This window comes from Vidua chalybeata, chromosome Z (genome assembly GCF_026979565.1).
Source record: "Vidua chalybeata isolate OUT-0048 chromosome Z, bVidCha1 merged haplotype, whole genome shotgun sequence".
NCBI lineage: Eukaryota > Metazoa > Chordata > Aves > Passeriformes > Viduidae > Vidua > Vidua chalybeata.
In genome coordinates this window covers 21,406,986-21,428,522 of record NC_071570.1, presented here as the reverse complement: position 1 = coordinate 21,428,522, position 21,537 = coordinate 21,406,986, and the positions used below count along the sequence as shown (strand labels likewise).

The 21,537-nt window shown below is 34.9% G+C and overlaps 1 protein-coding gene across 1 annotated transcript in view; it reads right to left on the bottom strand.

Moving 5' to 3' along the window:
- PTPRD (protein tyrosine phosphatase receptor type D) overlaps positions 1–21,537 on the bottom strand; it is a 975,596-nt gene that overhangs the window by 282,961 nt on the left and 671,098 nt on the right. The window contains exon 9 of the mRNA XM_053932226.1: positions 7,580–7,747. Coding sequence (XP_053788201.1) covers positions 7,580–7,664 — 85 coding nt within the window. The 5' untranslated portion in view covers positions 7,665–7,747. The remainder of the gene's footprint in view (positions 1–7,579; positions 7,748–21,537) is intronic.

Genomic DNA, 21,537 nt, shown 5'->3' with positions numbered 1-21,537 from the left:
ATATAGAAGAAAACTGATATTTAAGCACACTGTTTCAATAGATACAATGTAATTCACCACAATCAGCCAGTAATTGCCATTAAACTCAAATTTATTGAGCAAAGCTCTCTATTACAAAGGCTACATTCTGAGAATACATATCCATCAGCTGAAATAAGCCTTCAGTTTTATAAAAAACTTATTACCAAAGATGATAAAAGCATTTTCCTAGTCCTGAATCTCTGCTTTTCTCCTCCTGCATTTTCTCCAGTTTGTCAGGAACCACTGACAAACTTCAATGCATTACTGGCCTCACTATGCCCTTATCTGTAAGGTTAATTTGCCTTTTTATTCACATTCGTTCTACCTTTGCTTTTCAATCAAAAAACTTTGGACCCTACAACCTCATTTTAACACAAAGAATCTTTCACACACAAAAAAAATCCTTGTTTATTTTCAAAATCATTACATTTAGAGATACTATGCACTCTTTGTTACTGGTAAAAAGGTGTGTTTTTTTACTAGAACAGGAGACCAATTGACTATTTGTCTTTTCAGTCTAGACATCACCTGCCCATATTATCTACAATTATTTTACATATTGGAGTGTATGTGATATTCTTGGATGAAAAAAATTACACAGGTGGAACTTTCGTGGAAATGTCCATACCTAATTAACTCTCACTACCAAAATAAATTTCTTATCACTTTTCCTTATTGTTTCTGCCTTCCTTCTTCACAAGTCCATATATTAAAATAAAATCAACACCACTAGAACCTCTCTTCATTCATATACTGGTACTGAAGTAGAAAGCACAGATAGCTTTACAAAGAAAATTAAAAATCAGTTCCTTAGGAGTAACTAGAACAAAACTCTACCCACTTAGATTTCACAAAGACATACAGATGAAGAATTTACATCCCAAGAAAACAAATTTTAAATTTCTATTGAATTCTCTTCCTGAAAACAGCCTTGTTGGGAAAAGGCTTTCAGAATTTATGTTTTGTAGGAATTTGAGAATGTGTTATGAAATTCTGTTTTTGCTACTACTTTGCACAGCAGAACCATGTTCGAAGTGTTTACAGTCATGTCCCAGAATTTCTTGTAAACTTAAATTACCATATGCCACACATTTTCAATTTTATGTTTACTAGTAATTTTATGCCTATTAAAAGACATTTTAATTGTCCTTTATCAATATATTCTCCTCAGTTATGTAACATGAAATTTGTAATCAACAGACAAAATTCTACATTCAATTTTTTCATAACATGTACCTTACAGTTTTCTGTAATTCAGTGAAAGCCACAATAGCAATCTGTACTCAACCTGATGTTGAGTACGTAAATTTTACAGCAATTTAAAGTCAAGGTGTAACTTTGTTCTCCACATAACTTCCTTTAGAAGGAAGCAATCAAAATAAATTAGCAATTTGCAAATTAATCTGTATCATAAAAAATTTGTTTAAAATACTGTGCATATTCACAAGAATTTGAAAGGATTAAATTAAAAAATAGTTTTCCTAATTATTTTGAACAAATATGGCTTTAAGCAAACACTGATTAAGCCAGAATCACTCTATCCATATGTTATTTTGGGGGGATGGAGTTTACTGAAAGATAGTGTGCACAAAAGTGAATGGTGACCTTTCTATACACATTCAGGTATTTTTCATTTTCTAAAGATGTTGTCAGAGATTCACTATTGAAACAGATGCTGCTAATCAAATTTTATCTCCATTTCAGCCAGTGAGGGTTAAGCTTCAGACAGGGGATAAAAATACTGTAAAACACCACAGCAGTTGTTGTCCTGTGTGAATATAACCTAAAAAAAAAAAAAATCTAAAATTTCTGTACCACTGTTTCTTCTTCCTCTTTCCCTAAGAGCCTTCCTATATTAAAATTATGATATGTACCTCTAGTAAAGTTTTGAAGCATGCAGACATATTCTTAAGCAAGCTAGCAGACACACTGGAATTCACTGCCAATTCTGACACAGGAATATTAATGACTCACATTCCTTTATCTGCCAGTGGTTATTACTGATGCTGCAGGGAATTACACAGCGAGATAACTACCCATACTGTAGTTTCTCCAAAAACACTTGCTGTTAACAGATAACATTAATCTAAATCATGTGGGTTTGTCCAACTCTGCAAAGCCATTAACGTACAGTTCTCATATCTAGACTTTTGGGTGTCTGGGAAGATTTGAGACCCTGAATTTTCTGACTCTGGTTTTATACATACTCAAAAATTTTCCAAAGATAAAGGCTTTTTTTTTAACTTGAGGAACTTCACTGCCTCCACAGTCAGACACAGGCAAAGTTGCCACAACTTCTCAGATTCCCAAGCTTGCAACTCAGCTTTGTTCAGTAGCCTGCTTTAGGGATGTAGGGGTTTACAAGTATCTGAAGTAACAACTCTGAAAACAGCACTAAACAGCTCTGAAAGAGTCACAGCAAGAATATTCAGAGCACCAGAGATGCAGATAGAAAAAATGTTCAGAAGAACCATTCTGTAATATTCTTCCATTTGTTCTGAAGTTCAAAACCCTGGTGATTGAATTCTGAATCTACACTTTACAAAATACACACAAATCTTTTGTTCATATTACATTTCAAAATGTTTTCTTATGTACAGATTTAGAGTTAACCAAAACACACTCATAAAAATTATTTAAACTGAAAAAATTTATTCCTCAAGCAGCTCACAATTTTTCTGTTGATAATTTACACCAGGTTAAACAGATATGGTGGTAGTTATGGCTTCCACTGGAACTAAATTATTCAAATTTGCATCAGTGTAAGGATTTGAAAAATAAGGGTTGGATAAACCCTGGCTCATGCAAAGAGCTTTATTACCTGTAGTTTCTGCAGCTAAGTCAGTATGTTTGGAATGATTGCATAATATTTTAATTTTCCCTGACTTTTAATCTTAACTATCCCATTTATTCCAAAGCCATCACTTTGCTGCAGAGCAAAATGAATGAATATAGAATGGCTTGGTATGACAAACTGTCCCACTTTCCCCTAAAACTGAAACTTTAACTGATGGGTGATTTACTTGACGTATGTAATATCATATTTAACAAGTCCAACATAAAATTACTCTTGCAACAGTATGTACTAATTTTCATCAAATCCACTGAAAAATGTCCTAGAGTTGAGCTGAAGAGAGGCTATCAAAATTCTTGCGGAAAAAAAGAAAGAAAATTGGAAGCTTTTTTTCCCCCCAAAAAAATCCCCAGCTTATAGTTCAACTCTCTTGAATCACCATTATTAAAAAAAAAAATAAATAAAAGCGCAATATAACCAAAGGGCTGTATCTTACATACAGTGCATGCTATCACCACCAATATAAAGACAAATGACATTGTAAAAAATTACCAATAAAGAACAGTAAGATTTTATCTTTAATTTTTTTTTGTCACTGCCCATACTTGAAAGCAATTAATTGAAATTACCTGTTAAAATATATCAGAGTTTGAATGTAAATCTAATTTACTCTGAAAAAAATTCACAAACTATCAAAAGTACATGCACAAAAAAGTAAATAATTTCCAGACTGGGCTTCACTGCATATAGTGTTTATGAACTTATTCTGGAACAGTGGATGTTTTTATGTGAACCATATATGTCCACTTGTAAGACTTACTGAAATATAACTGCTTTCTGTAATTTAATTACTTTGAAAGATCTGTTGGGTAGTTTAGTCTTACAGACAAGTGCTTAGAGAGAAGAAAATTCAGTATGGACTGCATGAATGTGTTTCAGATAGTTGAAGCACATAAAAAGTTTTTTAAGAGAAAGAGTGGTATTAGCAGGGAAAAACACACATATTCCCTAAAAAGCAAAACTTTTTAAAAAGTCGAAACAAAATATAGAGGAAAAATGGTTTCACTAATACTAAATTACTGTCTTTACATCCTATTAAACAAGAATTTGTCTCAATTACCCCAACATCTGTTATAAGTAATCACTCTCCTGTCAGAACTGATCCTGGCCTAGAGATGATGATATGATGGTACAGTGGTTCCCTGCATGATGGTAACTGTCACAATATACATTAGAAGCCAAAGAACAAGCTAAGCATTATTCACATTTGAAACAATTGGGAATAGAAGCAGTATACAGCAAATGCATTGTTTTTAGTCAGTATTTCTGTTTGCCTTTTTACAGTAAGCTGCAAACACTTCTGCTGAAGGAAGAGAGAATTTTTGCTTCTCTTCTAAAACAGCATCTCCAAAGAAGTAGCAAAAGAAAAACGTCAGAGCAGAAGCTATGTAGCCAAGAATGAAGAAAGAACACTAAATAGACAAAGTTACCGCAGAGAATTTATGTAGCAGTTAACATAGAGAATTTTGAAATGCTGGTGTGGCCAGGCCTTTCTCAGTGTGTAAAAGGAACAGGACACACAAGAATCAACTCAATTACTAAAAAGCAGGATGTGGACTATCTGCAGAAAAATATTTGATTCTACTAATACAAATTAAACTCCTATTTTTCAAAAACTGGAATAATAGGAAAGATCAGGAATAACACTTTAGAAGGAATTTATATTTCCTATCTTTCTTTGAGCTCAGTGGTTAAGTAAGCTCACCCTTGGCAAGGTCAGAAACACATAATAATGTACCATATTTTATAGTTTTTAAACAAATATGTTATGTAGGAGTCTCTGAAACATATATGCATCTTGTTATTAAACAGATGAACCTGCATAAAGCTTCTGGATAGTTACTGTTCTGTCAGTTCATTTAAAGAAACAAGAAAAAACCCACTCCTTTTCTTATGACAAACAAAGCTATATTACTAATATCTCAGTAGATGTGGTGAAGCATTGCCATCTACACCGCTGAGAACAGCCCACCCAAAGAAAAACACTGCAGACTAGCAGATTGCTGCTCCCCAATGAGCTAGTACTAATGAACAAGTACTTTCTTTCCTCAGCAAAATGTGTTTTATTCCTTCTTAGTGTGTACTGATCCTACAAATACCAAACATAAAAGAAGACATCTAAAAAATACTCATAATTCTTGAGATTTTTTTCACTTCTTGTATGTAAAAGCATCACATCATATTACTAACATCAAAAAGTAAAAACAGCACAGGTATTTTTGCCACATTTCAATTTTGTTTACTTTTCTCAGTCAAGTGTAAATTTAGTTTCTGGATAAAGAGTAAGAATCAAATCTGGTTTGCACGTATACTTGTTGACACAGTACGTTTATCAGCCCCCATGAACACATTTCAGAGTGTGGGGTCTTTCAAAATGATGAAGAGAAACAAAGGCATCTCGTTCCCTCTCTCTCTCAACTGCGAAGGTTGTATGTAAACCAAAAAGTACTAAGGACTACCATTGGAAATCAGTTCAGTAGCATTAAGCTGGCTTGCTACTTGGTGCTACTAATCCCACTCACAGTGATTTGACAGCGAGACTGGAAGAGCATGAGTTCTTTACTCATTTGCAACTACTCTAGAAAGCATACAACCTAGTGTCAATGTTTAGATATATCTTCTCTTCTGCAGTGCCTTGATGTTAGCAACAGGAGAATAATGGCAAGAAAAAAGGAAATCATAGCCTTTACAGGGTGACAAAGAAAAAAACAACAAATTTTTTATTCCCTTTGTCTCACCTTCTGTGCCCTCTTCCCATTAAAATGAAGTGGCATGGTCCCACCACTGAATAATTTCAAGAAAAGCACTAGGTCAAAGTAGGGTCTGGGGCCCTTCTAGAAAGGGCAAAGCAAAAAAGGAGCAAGAGCATGTGCAAGAGCAGAGGGCAGAGCAACTCCTGCACAGAAGGAACTTTTCTTCAGGCAAGGAGGGCTAATCCTGGACGAAAACACATCTTTCTGTGTGTCTGCATACATAAGGCTCACAGATGCTGTCCTATCTCACCCAGGCCATAACTATGTCTATGTGTGTGTCCCAAGTACTGTGTGTAAGATGAAAATGTGACTATACCCTCAAAGAAATTAGAAAAATAGAAGAACATTAACTTAACACTCACACTATAAATGCAATATTAAGTGGAGTCACATAAACATATATATGACAAACAATTTAATTAATACCATGTATGTATACCATTTGCATATATGTATACAATTATTTAAGCAACTTAAAAGCTGGTGCATATTAAATACTTAAAAATCATAATCTCATTCCGAGAGAAAACTGTCTCAAAAAGCTTATCTTTGTGCTTCTTACAACTTTTAAAACAGGTGGACTACTACAACTGCAAAAGTGTCCAATACATGGGCCCACTTCCCAATTAATTATTTGCTTGCTAAAGTGTTAAAATGTCCTTGGCTTCACCTTAGACACAATCATCCCAGCTGGTCATTATCCAACTGGAAAGGGGCCAAAGTATCTCAGCTGTCAGTACACAAAAAATATGTATGTTTTTTCCTTTTTCCTCCATTTACTTCACTTTCACATAATTGCACTTAAAAGAAGGAAAGCTTATTATGCATGAAACTGAAAAATGTCAGTATCTCTTTTACTGCTGTGACTCCATATACCTGAAGTGCAGGTATAAGGTATAAGTGGGGTGATGAAGAACTCTTCCGTATGCATTTATTGAAAACTGATTCATCCAGCCTTACTACAGCTGATTCTATTACTCTGTGTTTCTACTTAATTTAACACATATGTGAAAAAACACGTAAGTCTTCTAAAGAAAGAGATGAAACAAATTTATTGATTGTTCATGTATCTGCATAGAGTCAGGAACTAGCAGAAAAATAGGAAAATATCCCTCAATGAAGTGAATGTTAGCAGTCAGCTTACAGCCAGTGTTAAAAGTCAGCTTGCAGTAAACCTGCAGATCAACAGGTGGAAAGCAAATGGCTTTTCTCATTTGCACATTACTTCTGGAAGAAGCCAAAGGACAGCTGGGAGAATGAACACATGTAAACAAGGCAGACCTAATGATCTCCTAATTAAAAAGAAGATATTATCTTTCCATTAATAGATAACCTAATTGACCAAACTCCAGCAGTTTCCCCTCAGTACAAGTGAGGGGTGCCTTTCCTCCCTGAAAACATAGGTGCCTTTCCTCACTGAATTGTCACACGTTTAGGCCAGCCACTAAGTTATCAGTTCTGCTTGATTTGTTTGGATACTGTACTCTGCGACAGCTGTCGGAAATAATACATTAGAACAGCTGTTGCAGCACTTACAAAGGGACAGGAATTTTAATTGAACTGAATATTAATTGGGAGGGGGATGTATTTTTTTTTTCCATCGAAATTAAGACAGTAATATTCAAAGAATGTCATATGTCTTTAAGGTATTTGACCAATGTCTGATAAGCAAGGTTGGTTTTTGTTTTGTTTGTGTAACTTTGTGACAGTGGTTTCCACCATCCTACACGAACCACTCCATGCTTAAGAAAAGGGGTACTAAGAAGAAGAAACAGTAAGGAAGTAAGGAAGAAAAAAATCCTTTTCAAATACTTGCTGTGATCTAGAGAGTACCTCGAAGTTTTTGAAGAATCATTCAAAAGGAACATTTTGAGACTCATAGTAACCACTAGCTGAAAACGAAACTATTCATGATGGCCGAGACCTAAGCATAAATGAATAATAAGCTTACTTTCAGCATCAGCGTAGAGCAGCAAGCACAGGAGCACCACCACTGGCCTGACTACGTGCATCATCCGACAGTTTGGCACCAGCATGCTTTGGCAGCCTTGTTCTCACTGGCTTAGAAGCCACTGCGAGTCTGTCCAGTCTGAAATTTCAGATGCAGTATTTTCAGAGCCTGTGAAAAAATAAAAATACAATTAGCAAAAAGAGACCAGAGTTTTTCTTTTCTTTGTTTTATGCATTCACAATTTCAGGCAAAACTATTTTAGAAAACAAAAGGGTAAGGCAGAAAGAAACATAATTAATATCAAGCTACTGGTATATACAAGAAGATCCAAGACACAGTATATGTTAGCACTGTTACAACACATTTCTTATTGTACCTTTACCACATAATCAAGCAACTATCACATCCTGAATCTTTAGTTAGAACTACAGCAGCATGTCCTAAACCAAAGAAATTAGTATGACAAGGCTTAAGACATCACTGGAACTCATGTTGCAAGAAGGTTATCAGAGCAGCTTAGATATCCATAACAAATCCACGTACCAACAGGTAGTTGATGCCCTGGCATCTAGTAGGAATAACACCACAAAATCTACTTCACAACATATTATTAACATGTTGCATTGTTCAGCAACTTTCAAAGGTTAAAATTCCTGTTGTGATTTCCTGCACATATCTGAATTATGCCTAATAGAAAAACAGAAATCTGGCATTGAATAAAGGGCTGAGATCTCAATTCAATCCATCTAATTTATTACAATGTATAATTGAACATGATACACTGGTAGAACTACAGCTCAAGTACCTCACTTGAGAAAACAGTTTTTTATTCTTGTCCAAATATGCCACACTAACAGAAATTAAGGAATATAAAAATATTTTTCCTCCTCCATCAGGAAATACTAGAGATATCCCTAAGCAGCCTGACATTGGCACTAAAATAACATGACATGCAATTATACTTTCTAAAGGATCTGCTACATATAGGCTTTGTTAAGTTTGATTCCACCACCTTCATTACCACACAAGCGGCTTCCATGCAGTAAAGATGACAACCAAGAGGGCAGAGAAAAAAGTATACTAATTATTATTCCACTAAATAGATCTTACAGCTTTGTGGGTGGCATAAAGAGCCCATTTTCAGTACAGAGAAATGCTCAAAAGAATTTACTCAAGGAAGAAAAGACATGAGCAGCTGGTAGAAATCTACACTATGTTACAAATCTCTTTTATAAAACTATCTTTTGAATCAGCTACTTCTATCAAAAAATACAAGTCTAAGAAATCTTCATAGGCAAAATGCTAAAGGCACCAGCTCTCCCCTTTCATCACTACCATCTTCAAGCCAGCATTTCAAATGACAGCAAAGTCCATGAGACACCAGTCCTGTCAGACTCAATTTGTGTCTGTGCAAGCGTATCAGAGCCAACTGCTGTGTAATGATTCCAATACTATCACGAAGATGGAGATGCATGAAATGTACTTTCAAGGAAGAGGTGATTTTTATTTTGCTTCTTCTGGAATGCAGGAGTTACAGGGAAGCCCTGAACTATCTCTACAGGCAGCTCACTTAAGAACAAAACTATCTTTTCATTAGTACACAACCATACTAGCTGATGTGTGAACGTGAACAGACAAATGAGGTGGGTACTAAGTACTCCCTTACTCCTTTCAGGGAGGAAGCAGAGAGGAAACAATACTGATAATTAAAAAGGAGAGAAGGGGAAAAAATGGTGATGGTGACCAGAAAGGTACTTGTTTTACAAAACAGGTTTTTAATCGGGGCACTGGGGCACATTATTTTCATTTCAAGCACTCCCATCAAAATATTAAATGTGGTGGCTAACAGGAAAAATGTTACCGTCTGCTTGGGGAAAGGAGGAATTTTAAAAACTTTATGATCCTGATATGTGAATATTCACTCATCCTCTACGAGCTGTCTGCAAATGAAGGGATGTTTCACAAAACCTGACAAAGAACAAAGAAAAGAAGAAAATAGAGCTTTTCTTTTTCTTACCCTTTTTTTTTTTTTTTTTGAGAAATCTCATTTTATTCTCACATTCTAAATGCACATACAACCATTTGGGAATACTGCACTCTGTGTCTGCTTTGAAGGTAATATTCATTATCACTCAGGTCATAAAATGAAAGCCCTCAGTATTCCCTTTCTTTCATGTTTCCAAGAGTCATGGCTTTAGCTAACCTGATGAACACACCAAGGTCTCCAGGACACCCTTTGCTTGTTGTTTGTTCTCCCTTTTTACCTGCTTAGGCCTTCAAGCAAATTGCTAGTATTCTAGCTCAGGAAAACATAAGCATTAGAATAAAGCTGGTGGTTGAGTCGTTTTTCTTTCAAGTTGAAGATGCACTGTTAACGCAGGTGATGGACTGGTTAACATAGAAAGAAGCAAGCCAAGAGATATTCAGGTACTATCAAGGCTCTCAACAAAAGTCTGCCTTTGCTTTACCCACAAGGAAAACAATCTTCAGACCCTACTACTGACAACTGTACCAACAATGGTATCATATCACGTAGTATGTAGGTCTGTACTTGGCTTATTTGTGAAAACTAACATGAAGATGCAATTCCTTAAAAGGACTAAATGAAATTACCAAGACAACTATCAGCTTCCACATCAAGCCACCTTAGTAGTTCCAAAGTAAAAGCCTCATCTAAAGCATTATTAATTCTTAAAATTAAATTAGGTTCCTTTCCTTTTCTATTTCCTCCTGATGATGGTTTGTTTCATCCTGACTGTGGCATCAAAGACAGTGAAAACACAAACAGCATTTGCAACACCAGGTTACACTAGCCTTGTCATCAGAGGACCAAAACTTGCCTTGCAGAATTAATCCTGGGTAGGTACTCTCTTAGAAGCCCCCTATTACAACATTCACACTGCACCAGGGCAGAAAGATGGGGTTTCACCTTGGCAGATGATCACAATAACTACAGAGGTCAACAGCTCTTTATGATGCTTTAATAAAAGCTGTTATTATTTTAGGTTAAGTGCTGTATAACTGCATATTAAATAATCAAAAATGACTCTTCCAATATCTCTATTGGAAATTACTCTTTCACTATCTTTAAAAGAGCTATCTATTAAACCAGGTAATACATCTAACAATAACACACAAATAAGTAAGAGTATAGATTTTCCCTGATTAGTGATATCTATTAATAGGATCAGTTAAAGTGCAGGTGTGCAGCACGCCAGAGTGTTCAATGCAGAGACTTTTAAAAAAGAATTCTCAGCAGAAGCACCGTAGCTGATAGTACCAGGGCATGGGCACATGCACCAATTATCCCCAAACGGATCAACTGGGTGAATGAAACATCTGAACACTGAAATGCAGTCTGTTTACTTTAGTAGCAAAAATAATCTTCTAGGTACTGTCATGGTGTTCACAAGATGGCTCCTGCTCCAAGACAGTTATAGGAAATGCATACCTGGGGGCAAATTTTAGAAACCAAAAAAAAGAAAGTAAACACTGAGTTTTTTTTTTTTAATCAGCTTGTTTTCCCATGCATGAATGTGCATTTAAATACTTGGTAACACAGAAATTCAGCTCAGCAGGGAAGAGTTGTCAGAAAAGACTTGAACATAGGCAAAAAAAAACCTCATAACACATGTAGGGAGCCACATTGACAAAAATAATGAAGCAAACAGTAACTTACAAAATTTTGAAAGAAAGGAATTATGAAGGTATGAGAGTTCATTTGTGCTACAAACAGGATTTCTGACTCAACTTTTCTAAAGTTTTAAATTGTTTAGAGATATGATTTTAGTTCATGGTCATCTCTGGTTTGTCACAAGGACTTCCCATAGAAACTGCCTATATTTCCCCATAGGAAAGTAACTGGATACACCCTATATTAAAAAAAAAAAAAAAACACCAAAAATTGTATTTCTCTAAGAAAACATGGAAGCAAAGATTAAAACAGAAGACTGTGCTAAAATTCTGTTTCTACACTTCATTCATCACATCCACAATCCTGAATGACACCCATTTCCAAGCAACAGATTTATAATACCACGGAAATGGAAGACAAGAAATACAAACAAATGAATTTAAAATTCCTAGAACTAGTGATGGAAAGGTTGTAAATACTTCCTGTATTTGCATATCAATCACCCCTCCTTAAAAAAGAAAATAAAAACAAAAAATCATGGAAAAATCTTGTCTGCAAAAACCTAACTGACAGCTGATTCATTACTAGAAAGAACAGAAAACAATGCATAAAATTACTTCTCATAAGCTCTTTAATCAAAATCAATTCAGAAACACCTCTGAGTAAAACAATGTCTTTTAAAGAGAATTAAATTTATTTTCCAAAGCAGTAAGGCCAACTGGCAGAAGCAGAAGTTCCACATTTTGCTTGCTCTTTTATTGATTGAACATGATAATTGTTTTCATAGTTGACCTACTGGAAAAGTTCTGTGTTTCATTATGCTTTTATTCTTAAAAATCCAAAATACAAACACATGATTAAGGAAATTTGAAGGACAGCTGTGGTGAGTGTTCAAAAGTTTAGTCTTATCACTCTCTGGATAACAATTCACCCAAATGCTTGTCTATTATTGCTGAATTTCTCTGTTAGAGTTATTCCAAGATGAGTGAGCATCCATCCTAAAACAGTAGGTTTCTGATGTCATGCAAGCATTCAAACTACATCACTATAAAACCAGAATTTTTTTGCAGTGCTAGATGGCATTTTGTCCATACAAAACAATATGTCAATCTGATTCTACATTGTAATTCTATTTTAAACTTCAAAAATATTCCTCTGTTACCATGAAAAACAGAGTAGATTTTTTTAGTAACTGAATAAATAGATTAAATTGTTTAGTGAATAAATCAACTCAATGACAGAAACGTACATTGAAATCACATCACTAGGATGTTTTTCTTGTATAGAAAGTTGTTTAAAGGTCTCTGTTTTTTTGCTTACAAAAAGACTTATGTTCATATGGAATCTTAAACCATACAGAGAAAACCTTGCCTAACAATGTTTATACAGCTTCTGCATCATTGAGAATCTATGGAAATAATTTAAACCATGTTATAAAGCTACAGATATTAAGCAGACAAATGAAACATCTTCCACTAAAACTGACTTCTTGCTGGAATTAACACAAATTCTGACAATACCCCAGACTTGACTCCTGTAAATTACTTGCATACATTAAACCTGAAATATTCCAACTCTGACTTTGCCCATTTGAGCAATTAAAGAAAGCTAACTCTATTCTGACACTTGCTAAAATAAAAATCATGTTCAGCAGCTGAACATGAGCCAGCAGTGCCCAGGTGGCCAAGAGGGCCAGTGGCTTCCTGGCCTGTACCAGCAATAGTGTGGCCAGCAGGAGCAGGGCAGAGATTGTCCTATCTCAGCACTGGTGAGGCCACACCCCAAATCCTGTGTTCAGTTCTGTGCCACTCACTACAAGAAGGTCGTTGAGGTGCTGGAATGTGTCCAGAGAAGGGCAACGGAGTTGGGGAAGGGTCTGGAATACAAGTCCTGTTAGGAGCACCTGAGGAAGCTGGAGGTGTTTAGCCTGAAGAAAAGAAGGCCCAGGGCAGACCTTACTGCTCTCTAAAACTGCCTGACAGGAGGGTGCAGCCAGGTGGGGAATCAAGCTCTTCTCAACACAGCAAGAATAAACTGTCTTGAGTTGTGCAACGGGAGGTTTTGAATGGACAACAGAAAAAATTTCTTCATTGAACAGGTGGCTAAGGATTGCAACAGTCTTCCTTGTGAAGTTGGTTGAGTTGCCAGCCCAGGAGATACTCAAAAGACATGGAAACACAGTGATTAGGAACATGGATGGACTTAGTGTTACATTAACAGTTGGACTCAATCTCAGATGTCTTTTCCAACAAAAGTTGTTCTGGATCCTATGATTACATTAATTGATTCCTCTGAAATCTGGTTTAAAAACAATACAATGACTGTGTTTATGCAAAAACCTTTACAGACTGATTTTTGTCTTGTTTGCCTCAAAATAAGAAGAAGTGAAAGAATATATAATTAGTACTAGGGTATTTGCCATACACAGTTTGTTAGTCTTTGACTGTCTGTTACATCACTTGAACAACAGCGGATAGAACTGTGCAGCTACCACCTCTTAGAAGAGGCTAAATCTGTGAGCATGTGAACCACATACAAAAGCACTCTGAGAGCCACTGTGCCATATACCACATACTCATCAGACGCTCTCAGGAAATGGGTCTCCAAAACCAGCTTTCAAGAACATGCTCCCAGCAGTCTAACAAAAAAGCACAACTACCAAGAACAGCTAGACTCTGCCATGAGCAGCTGAGTTTTCAGACCACAGAGGTGGCATCTGTCTGTGGCTTACTTCTTTAAAGAGCTAAGTATGTGGATGACCTAGCAATAAGAGTGATACTGCAGCTCGCTCCACTGCTATGCACATGACACAGACATGTCAATATTGCTTATAGCTAAACAGCCATCTTATTTTCAGGAGAATTTTAGCCTTCCTGTGTCTTTTTCAGCAGGGATATTGCAAAAAAATCAGGTTATTCCTCACCTTTAGGACAGGGCATGGTTGAAGCATACCAGGTATCGCAGATACTAAGATAAAACTAGAAATATATTTGCAAGTTTGGAAGTCAAATACAACTTCAGTATTACAATGTATTTTTTCTCTATCCTCTGCAATTTCTTTTTTAATGGCTTTTCTTTTTACTTTTCACTTAATAGTTTTGTTTCAAAACTATCCAATATACTTGTTGGCTAATCAGATTGAAGCATGACTGACTGAGATAGTGAATTTGCAGTACACACAGGACAGCAATCCAGCTGCAGCTAGTTTAGCCTGACTGCACTTTATTGTAATGTTGCTGATGGCAATACAATTGTATTAGAGGAAGAGATGGAGAGCTGAAATGGTTATTTTTCAAAAGTAGTTGGCATTATAAAATTATTTGGTAATCAAAGATAAAAACTTCCTGAAGCAATAGAAGCACTATTCTAGAAATGGCATAATCATGCATGGTTGTACACAGGTCTTCTTTTGGAGGAAAGATGACAACTGCAAAATGTCATTGTAATATAATGCATGTTTTACTACAGTCAGAGAAAAAGTAAAAATAATGTTATAAGCTCTGAGAAAGAGAGTTAAAAGGCAACAACAAACTACAAATATTTTATTGCTGAAATTTCCTTATTAAGGAAAGTACCAAGTGAATTGGTATACTTTTAGACACAAAAGTAATGTCATAATATTGACAATCTGATACCAAATAAAATTATGAAATAATCTGCCAGACAGCATGATTCACAGCATGTTTTTCTTTACAGACCTCATTAACTACTATAGATTTATCTGTAATAAGACAAAATGAGTGGCTTAGTAGGGCCACTTGAAGCAGCATTTCAGGTGCTTCACAGAACCTCTCCCTCAATCCCCTTCAAATGGGAAGTGAGAAGCAGAAAGTTTAATTCTCTTGTATTTGATCTGGTGAAAGCCAACTGAGATCAAAAAAAGATTTCCTCTGTGAAACCTATTACTAAAAATTAAACAACCAGAGAATGTACAAAGCATTAACCAGTACACATGTACTCCTTTCTCAATTTTGACTTTAAGATTTTCTCTGCACTTTGATGGTGCAGCTCTCATATCCAGAGCTTTCATTCACACTGTTTTGTCCAGGGAACTTGGCACTCATACGTTTTAGCTACAAGAACATGACAAAAAAAAAAAAAAAAAAAAAAAAAAAAAAAAAAAAAAAAAAAAAATATCCCTCTTAGGCCTGTGGTTCATCCTCTTACAACTCTGTTACAGAGTACTAGAATAGATTAAAATGCATTATGTATTTTCCATATTTCTTCACTGGGTTTATGTTCTTTTCAGGAAACATTTCAGCAAGAATGTTTCAAATCTATGTCCTGCCACAGCTTCCCAAGAACTCATCTTTTTTGGGTTGATGATATTAATGAAAAACTAACTGTGAGTTTATTCTTACAAATATGCTGGCCTTAGCAACAAGCTGGTAATTTCTAACCTAAGTGTTAATTGCAGACTGACATTGTGTAACTTTCACCTTCTTTTGCAGCATCTTTTTGTCAGTTCTCAGTAACAAAGTGAGAGTATGTGCTACCACCCAAATGAACATTATTTTCATAAAGGGTATGAAAAAAAAAATCTGAACTCTGCTGTATACAGCTGTGGAAATATCTCTGCAACTTATACACCATATATACCAATAATGTATTGTGGTGAGACTAGGACATGCCACGATATTATAAAGTGACGCCACATTTACCAAAAACTGTTTTTCTACGTATATACTGGATCAGTTTCATCCTGCTAAAGAACTTCCTGCATACCACTGGTTCATATATATGATCAATTATCTCTCTCACTGCTTATGAACATGACACAATTTCTGAAACACGCAATCTGTTGCCTGAGCAAGAAAAATCACAGAAAGAAATATTACAATAGATTAAATTGGTGAAATAACCAACTGCAGGCACACTCATAGTTTGTCTTCTAAATGAACAGTAGAAAGACATAAAAAAGAAACAGACTGAAGATATGACACTAAAGGAAGGTTATTATCCTAGTTTTGTTTGTCACCTTTCATAAAAAATACACAGATGAGAAAACACAGAAGATGTTTACAGAAGATTACAGTTCCCTGTCATTCATATTTTGAGTATCTTTCATAATCTCAGCATCAGAAGGAATAAAAATACAGATAAAAGCTAAAACAATACACTTAGCATCTAGTAAAGCAAACGTTTAAGAATTTATGCAAGTACACACATATATACACACAATTACAAAACAGATCTGATCTGCAGAGTTCATATTTGTATGAAAAGACAGAAGTAGATGAGATAACCTCTCTGCCTTTCAGACGTGCCTCATACACAAAGGCTTCTAGGACTTCTGTATTTTCCCTCTGCTTTCAGCTTTTTCATTTCCAGAATTTCTAGATGGAAAGTAGTAATCAGTAAACATACTGCTATGAGATTCAAACTAAATAAAGAGTATATCCTTCAGCTACACAATACTTCATATTTAGCCATGATGAAATTAAATTAATGAACTAATGAAAGTGGAGACTAGTTACATTACTAATCCAACTGAGAAAATATTGAGCCTAATGAAATATTAAAAAGTTCATATAGGTGGCTTTCAAAAAACATTTTAGAATTTTACCCTCATGTTCTGTACAAAATACCATAGACTGACATTACAGAAGCAGACAGTAACTTTAAGCCTTTAGACAGTCACATTAAAGTACTGAAGACTTTTAAAGACTCAGCTTACATTAATTCTCTTTTTAGAACATGAAACAAAACTATTTACAATACTTGGAGGAAACATGACATATAATCTTACTGTCCATTAGCATCCATGTTACCACAACATTGCTTCCCAAATACAAGCAGAAAAAGGTTTATGTCCTTCCCTCCCCAGAAAAATGTCACCCAGGTGACACTCAAATTCCACATGAAACACAAGGTTGTGACTGCCAGTCTTTTATGGATATCCCAAGGCAGTACACATTAAACTATAAATGAGGGCTGCGGGAACTTGAGGCTCAAACATTCCTCTGGAATTTTATCTCACAGAGAAAAAAATCTCTGTAACAAATTTTAGAGAATGCTGCAAATTATGATATGTCAAATAATTTAAAAACAAAATTTAATATAACCTAGAAAGACAGTTCCAGTTTTGGCTTCATTTACTCACTATCATTAGTTTTAACTAAGAATCTGGCTAGATGAATGAAAACTTTTTTTTTTTTTTAATTAGTGCATTCTGGTTATTTACATTAATAACAAAGTACTACTTTTCAACACATCTAAAGGCTAGAAGATGAGCCTAATGTTCTGTTTGGAGCACTGCAAAGCACTTGTGTGAGTTTCCTCTTTCACAACAGAAATGCATGAGCAACTATTATAAACCTAGTAAAGTTTCTGCAGCATTTCTATTATAACTGATAGGTGTGTGTGCTGTCCCAGGAGTATTGTTCTGGATTGATTAGCATCTTTATAATGAAATGCTCGATTACAGCTTTGAAATAGATAATTATAAAGAGAGGGTGTATTTTTCAGTTAGGGATTTTGTTTTGATTTTTTTTTTTAATTATCAATGCATGAAAGGCAGCTGTACAAGTTCTGACTGAACTGTTGCCTCTTTGGAAAGAAACTACAATTTGTTGCTCTCACTGTGCATAAGTTAAATTGAATTGCTAGTTATGACTGGTATGGGAGTTTTATTTTCAACTCTCAGGGTGTGCAGCCAGCTGTAACCAATTTTTCAGTATCTTGAAAAGCCTCGTTTGAAGTATACAGATGTGAATGACTTTGGGACCTTGTTGTTAGTAAACAGAAACATTTTTCAAAACATTTTACAATCCTACTTCTTCAGTGTTAAAAAAAAAACAAACTGTAAAGAAAGGTACATGTTATGGATGTACATACTTCAGCAGCGTATGTAAAAAGGCCATAAAAATGTAGGTGGCACGTCCAAGTTTGGGCTCATGTTTCAGACTCTCTCTTATGTCCTTCTGCCACAAAAAGTGACTCATTTTTTATGAAATTTAACAGCAAATGGGTGGGTAGGGAAAGTGCTTTTGATTTCAAGGGTTTTAAGTCAGGAGAAAAACCTGAGTATTTCCTTTCCTTAGTGCTCTGCATACTGCATCAAGCCCTCAATTTTAAAAAAGGTTTTCTGCTAAAGAAACTTACTCAGCTGTTGAGCTGATGTGCTAGTTTGAATGGTTTGCTCACTGAAGGTGCTAGACAATATATGAGAATTATGATTTTATTTATTATTTATAAATTAGAATAACAGAAACAATCAGATTAAGTAAGAAAATGCAGGGATGTATCCCAAGCAATCTCTAATGCCTTGATATCCAAAACCAGAATTCCTTAGTCCTAATCTCTGCATACAACAGATCTTCCACTGCTGCCAGCACAAGGTTAACAATGCTTATTTAAACAGAAACAGGCAGGTCACAGGCTAAAGGACAAGAAGAGTTAAAGAGTAGGTGTGTTTTTACGCCTTAAACAAAATCTAAACTCCATAAAGATGGTCCTGTTCAGGTACCTGTAGATGAGTCTGTCATGTCTTTTGAAGTCCACAGTATGCAGACTGTTACCTTACTCTTTTTTTTTAATTTTTTCTTTGTTTTTAAATAATTAGGCATAATCTTTAGGCCAGAATAGAAGCCGCCCCAATAAATTAATTTAGTCATGTCACAGCTACTGTACTACCACACAGACACTTCCACACGAAACAATTTTATTTGAAATGTTGTAATGGATGATCCAAATTTCCAGACCAAACTTCCACTAGTCTTTATGTCAGAGAAAACTTGGGATCTAGGACAAAGATGTGAACTTATTTATTAACGTACTAAAAGTTACAATTAATTTTGGAGGATGACTTGAATTTATCTACATAGAGTTCATTTTACACCTTATCTGTGGATTCAGGAATGTACTGGAATGTGTTGCTGTAATCCATTTGTTCCTATATTGCATCATCAACTTTTAAAATTTTTATCAATTAAGTTGCCTTTATTTCTGTAGCTGAGATCTTGAACAAGCACATCTACATAACAGCCACAGCAGTCATCTGATTTGGCACAGAATCTGGTATCCAGTAACAGATAAATGCTAACTGAAATGCAAACTTTTCTCAAATTATTTCAAATAAATGTCCCACTACTTTCTTTTTTTATAAGCATCTTCCAGCAGGTAAAGAGAAGACTTCTTTGAGTTTCTAAAGAAATAAAAAAAAATACAAAAATCTTATGTTGATACTCAATCTTCATGCTTAAGATCAATGTATATACTGTTAAACCAGATCACTGCACAGAACTGACAAGAGGAAAAATGTGGAATTTCATTTGAAACTCATTAAACTTTAAAGTTTAATGAGTTAAAGTTTAAAGTTAAACTTTAAAGTTTAATGAGTTAAAGTTTAAACTGATTACAATAATTTCTGCAATTCTGACTCTCAAATATAATTTACTGATATTTGATATTATTACATTCCCATTTTGATACTATTTAAATGTCTTAAAAAATACATCATTTTTCAATATTCTGCTACTGTTTAATTACAGAAGTATAATAGGAAAAAGATCTGCTGACACACTGTTCACATTTTGTTTCCTCTTAAGTAGACTTCTAATATAGTAATCACTGCTGTCAACCCTCAGTGCTTCCTACCTTTTCCTCACAGTGAAATCCAAGAAGACTTAGACACTGAAATCCCTCAAAAATTAGGCACATTTTAGAAAATAGAAACTGGAGCTCTGTAAATATATGTTGGAAGTTAGAGGGTAAAATATGAGCACATAAAAAGATTATGCTGCTTTTCTGTACTAATACCCAACTACACACACATACAACTGTGTCTACTCCTCTGGTATCACTTTGCAGTTATCCATGGAATATGCCTTACTTATCCACAAAGAGTTATGGCTTATTAATGGATCTGCAATCATGAGCAAGCTCTGTATGCATAAATACTCTGAAAAGGGTTCTTTCCTGCCTCAGTATCACAGACACAATATTGAAACCTAATCCTAACTGAATCTAAGACACCCAATATTCCACTTAGTTACAGAAAGGTCAGTAAACATTTAAACAAATACACATGTTTAAGCAGCTGAGGTAATTGGGCTGATCCCTCCACTGCCTCAAAGGATGGTTCTCTAATTTCTAAGTGATGTTTGCAGATCTTTATACTAATTAAAAAAAAAACCGCTCAACTTTAAGCAAAGTCAAGGGGACATTCTACTAGAACACTAGTAAACTTCCTTTGAAAATGGATCTGTAAGAGAATTCTTACTTCCACATCCTGAAAACACTGCATATCCACTTTACAACAGGACATCAGTCTTCACCACACTTGTCTCTACACAACATATCTGCAATAAGTAGGAATTATCAGACTGCTAAATTATCAGACTATTGACAAGAGAACCTATTTGAATGACTCCTTCCTTTTTTTTCCCTGACACTCTTTAAGACCTTTTATTAGGCAAAAAAATATATCTATGAGCAAGACTTTTGTCCTATTACGGTGTGCACACACACCAATTCAATCACTCTTCTAATAAACTGTAAACTAAAAAGGAAGCTTTATTTTTTCCTTAAGGTGATTTCAGCATGTCTCTTTTGAGTCACACACTAAATCAAATTTTTTGTAATGCTGGGAGGATGTATGTGGTGAATCTGTATCTAGCTGCATAAGTATATTTCTATAGATATGTAGATATATTTTCTTATACATCCATAAATTATCAGAATGAAATTAAAAAAAAAAAATTCAGGGAAGGCACTTGTATCAGAGTCAAAACCTTTTACATCAATAGTCAGAGTAAAATCACTGTTTTATTATTCAATTACTTGAAGTATGAATGACAGACCATGATGCAATTTGCTCTGCTGATCGAGCTCACCTTTGTCTGAAAGAAACTATTTGCAGTTCACAATATTCACTTCCCAAGCCTGACATGATAAAGAAAAAAAAGATATAAAGATAAATTTAAAAGATATATTACATGTCTTTCAAACAAGGAGAAGTGCAGTGGACTGAATCTGGTAAATACAACCTCTTAACCAATGCACCTGCTTTTGTTAGCAATTCTTTCTGAAGGATTCTCCAGAGTGCTTCCACTATGTTCTCATTTCAAAGAACCTAAACAGTCTGTTGAATGTTTATCAGCAGAAAGTGACATGACAGCAGATGGGATACACAAAAAATTGAAATTATGTGTACATAAATCTGTATGTTGTTTACTTTATATATAGCAATTATTCTGAAAATGTTATTGTAAAACTTTAAGGTGCATATGCAATTATTTCTTTTTTATATAGTAGATAAATAAATTTTTAGGATAATTAGCAAATGTGTTGCTTAGAAACTTTGAGAAACTTCTACTTAATA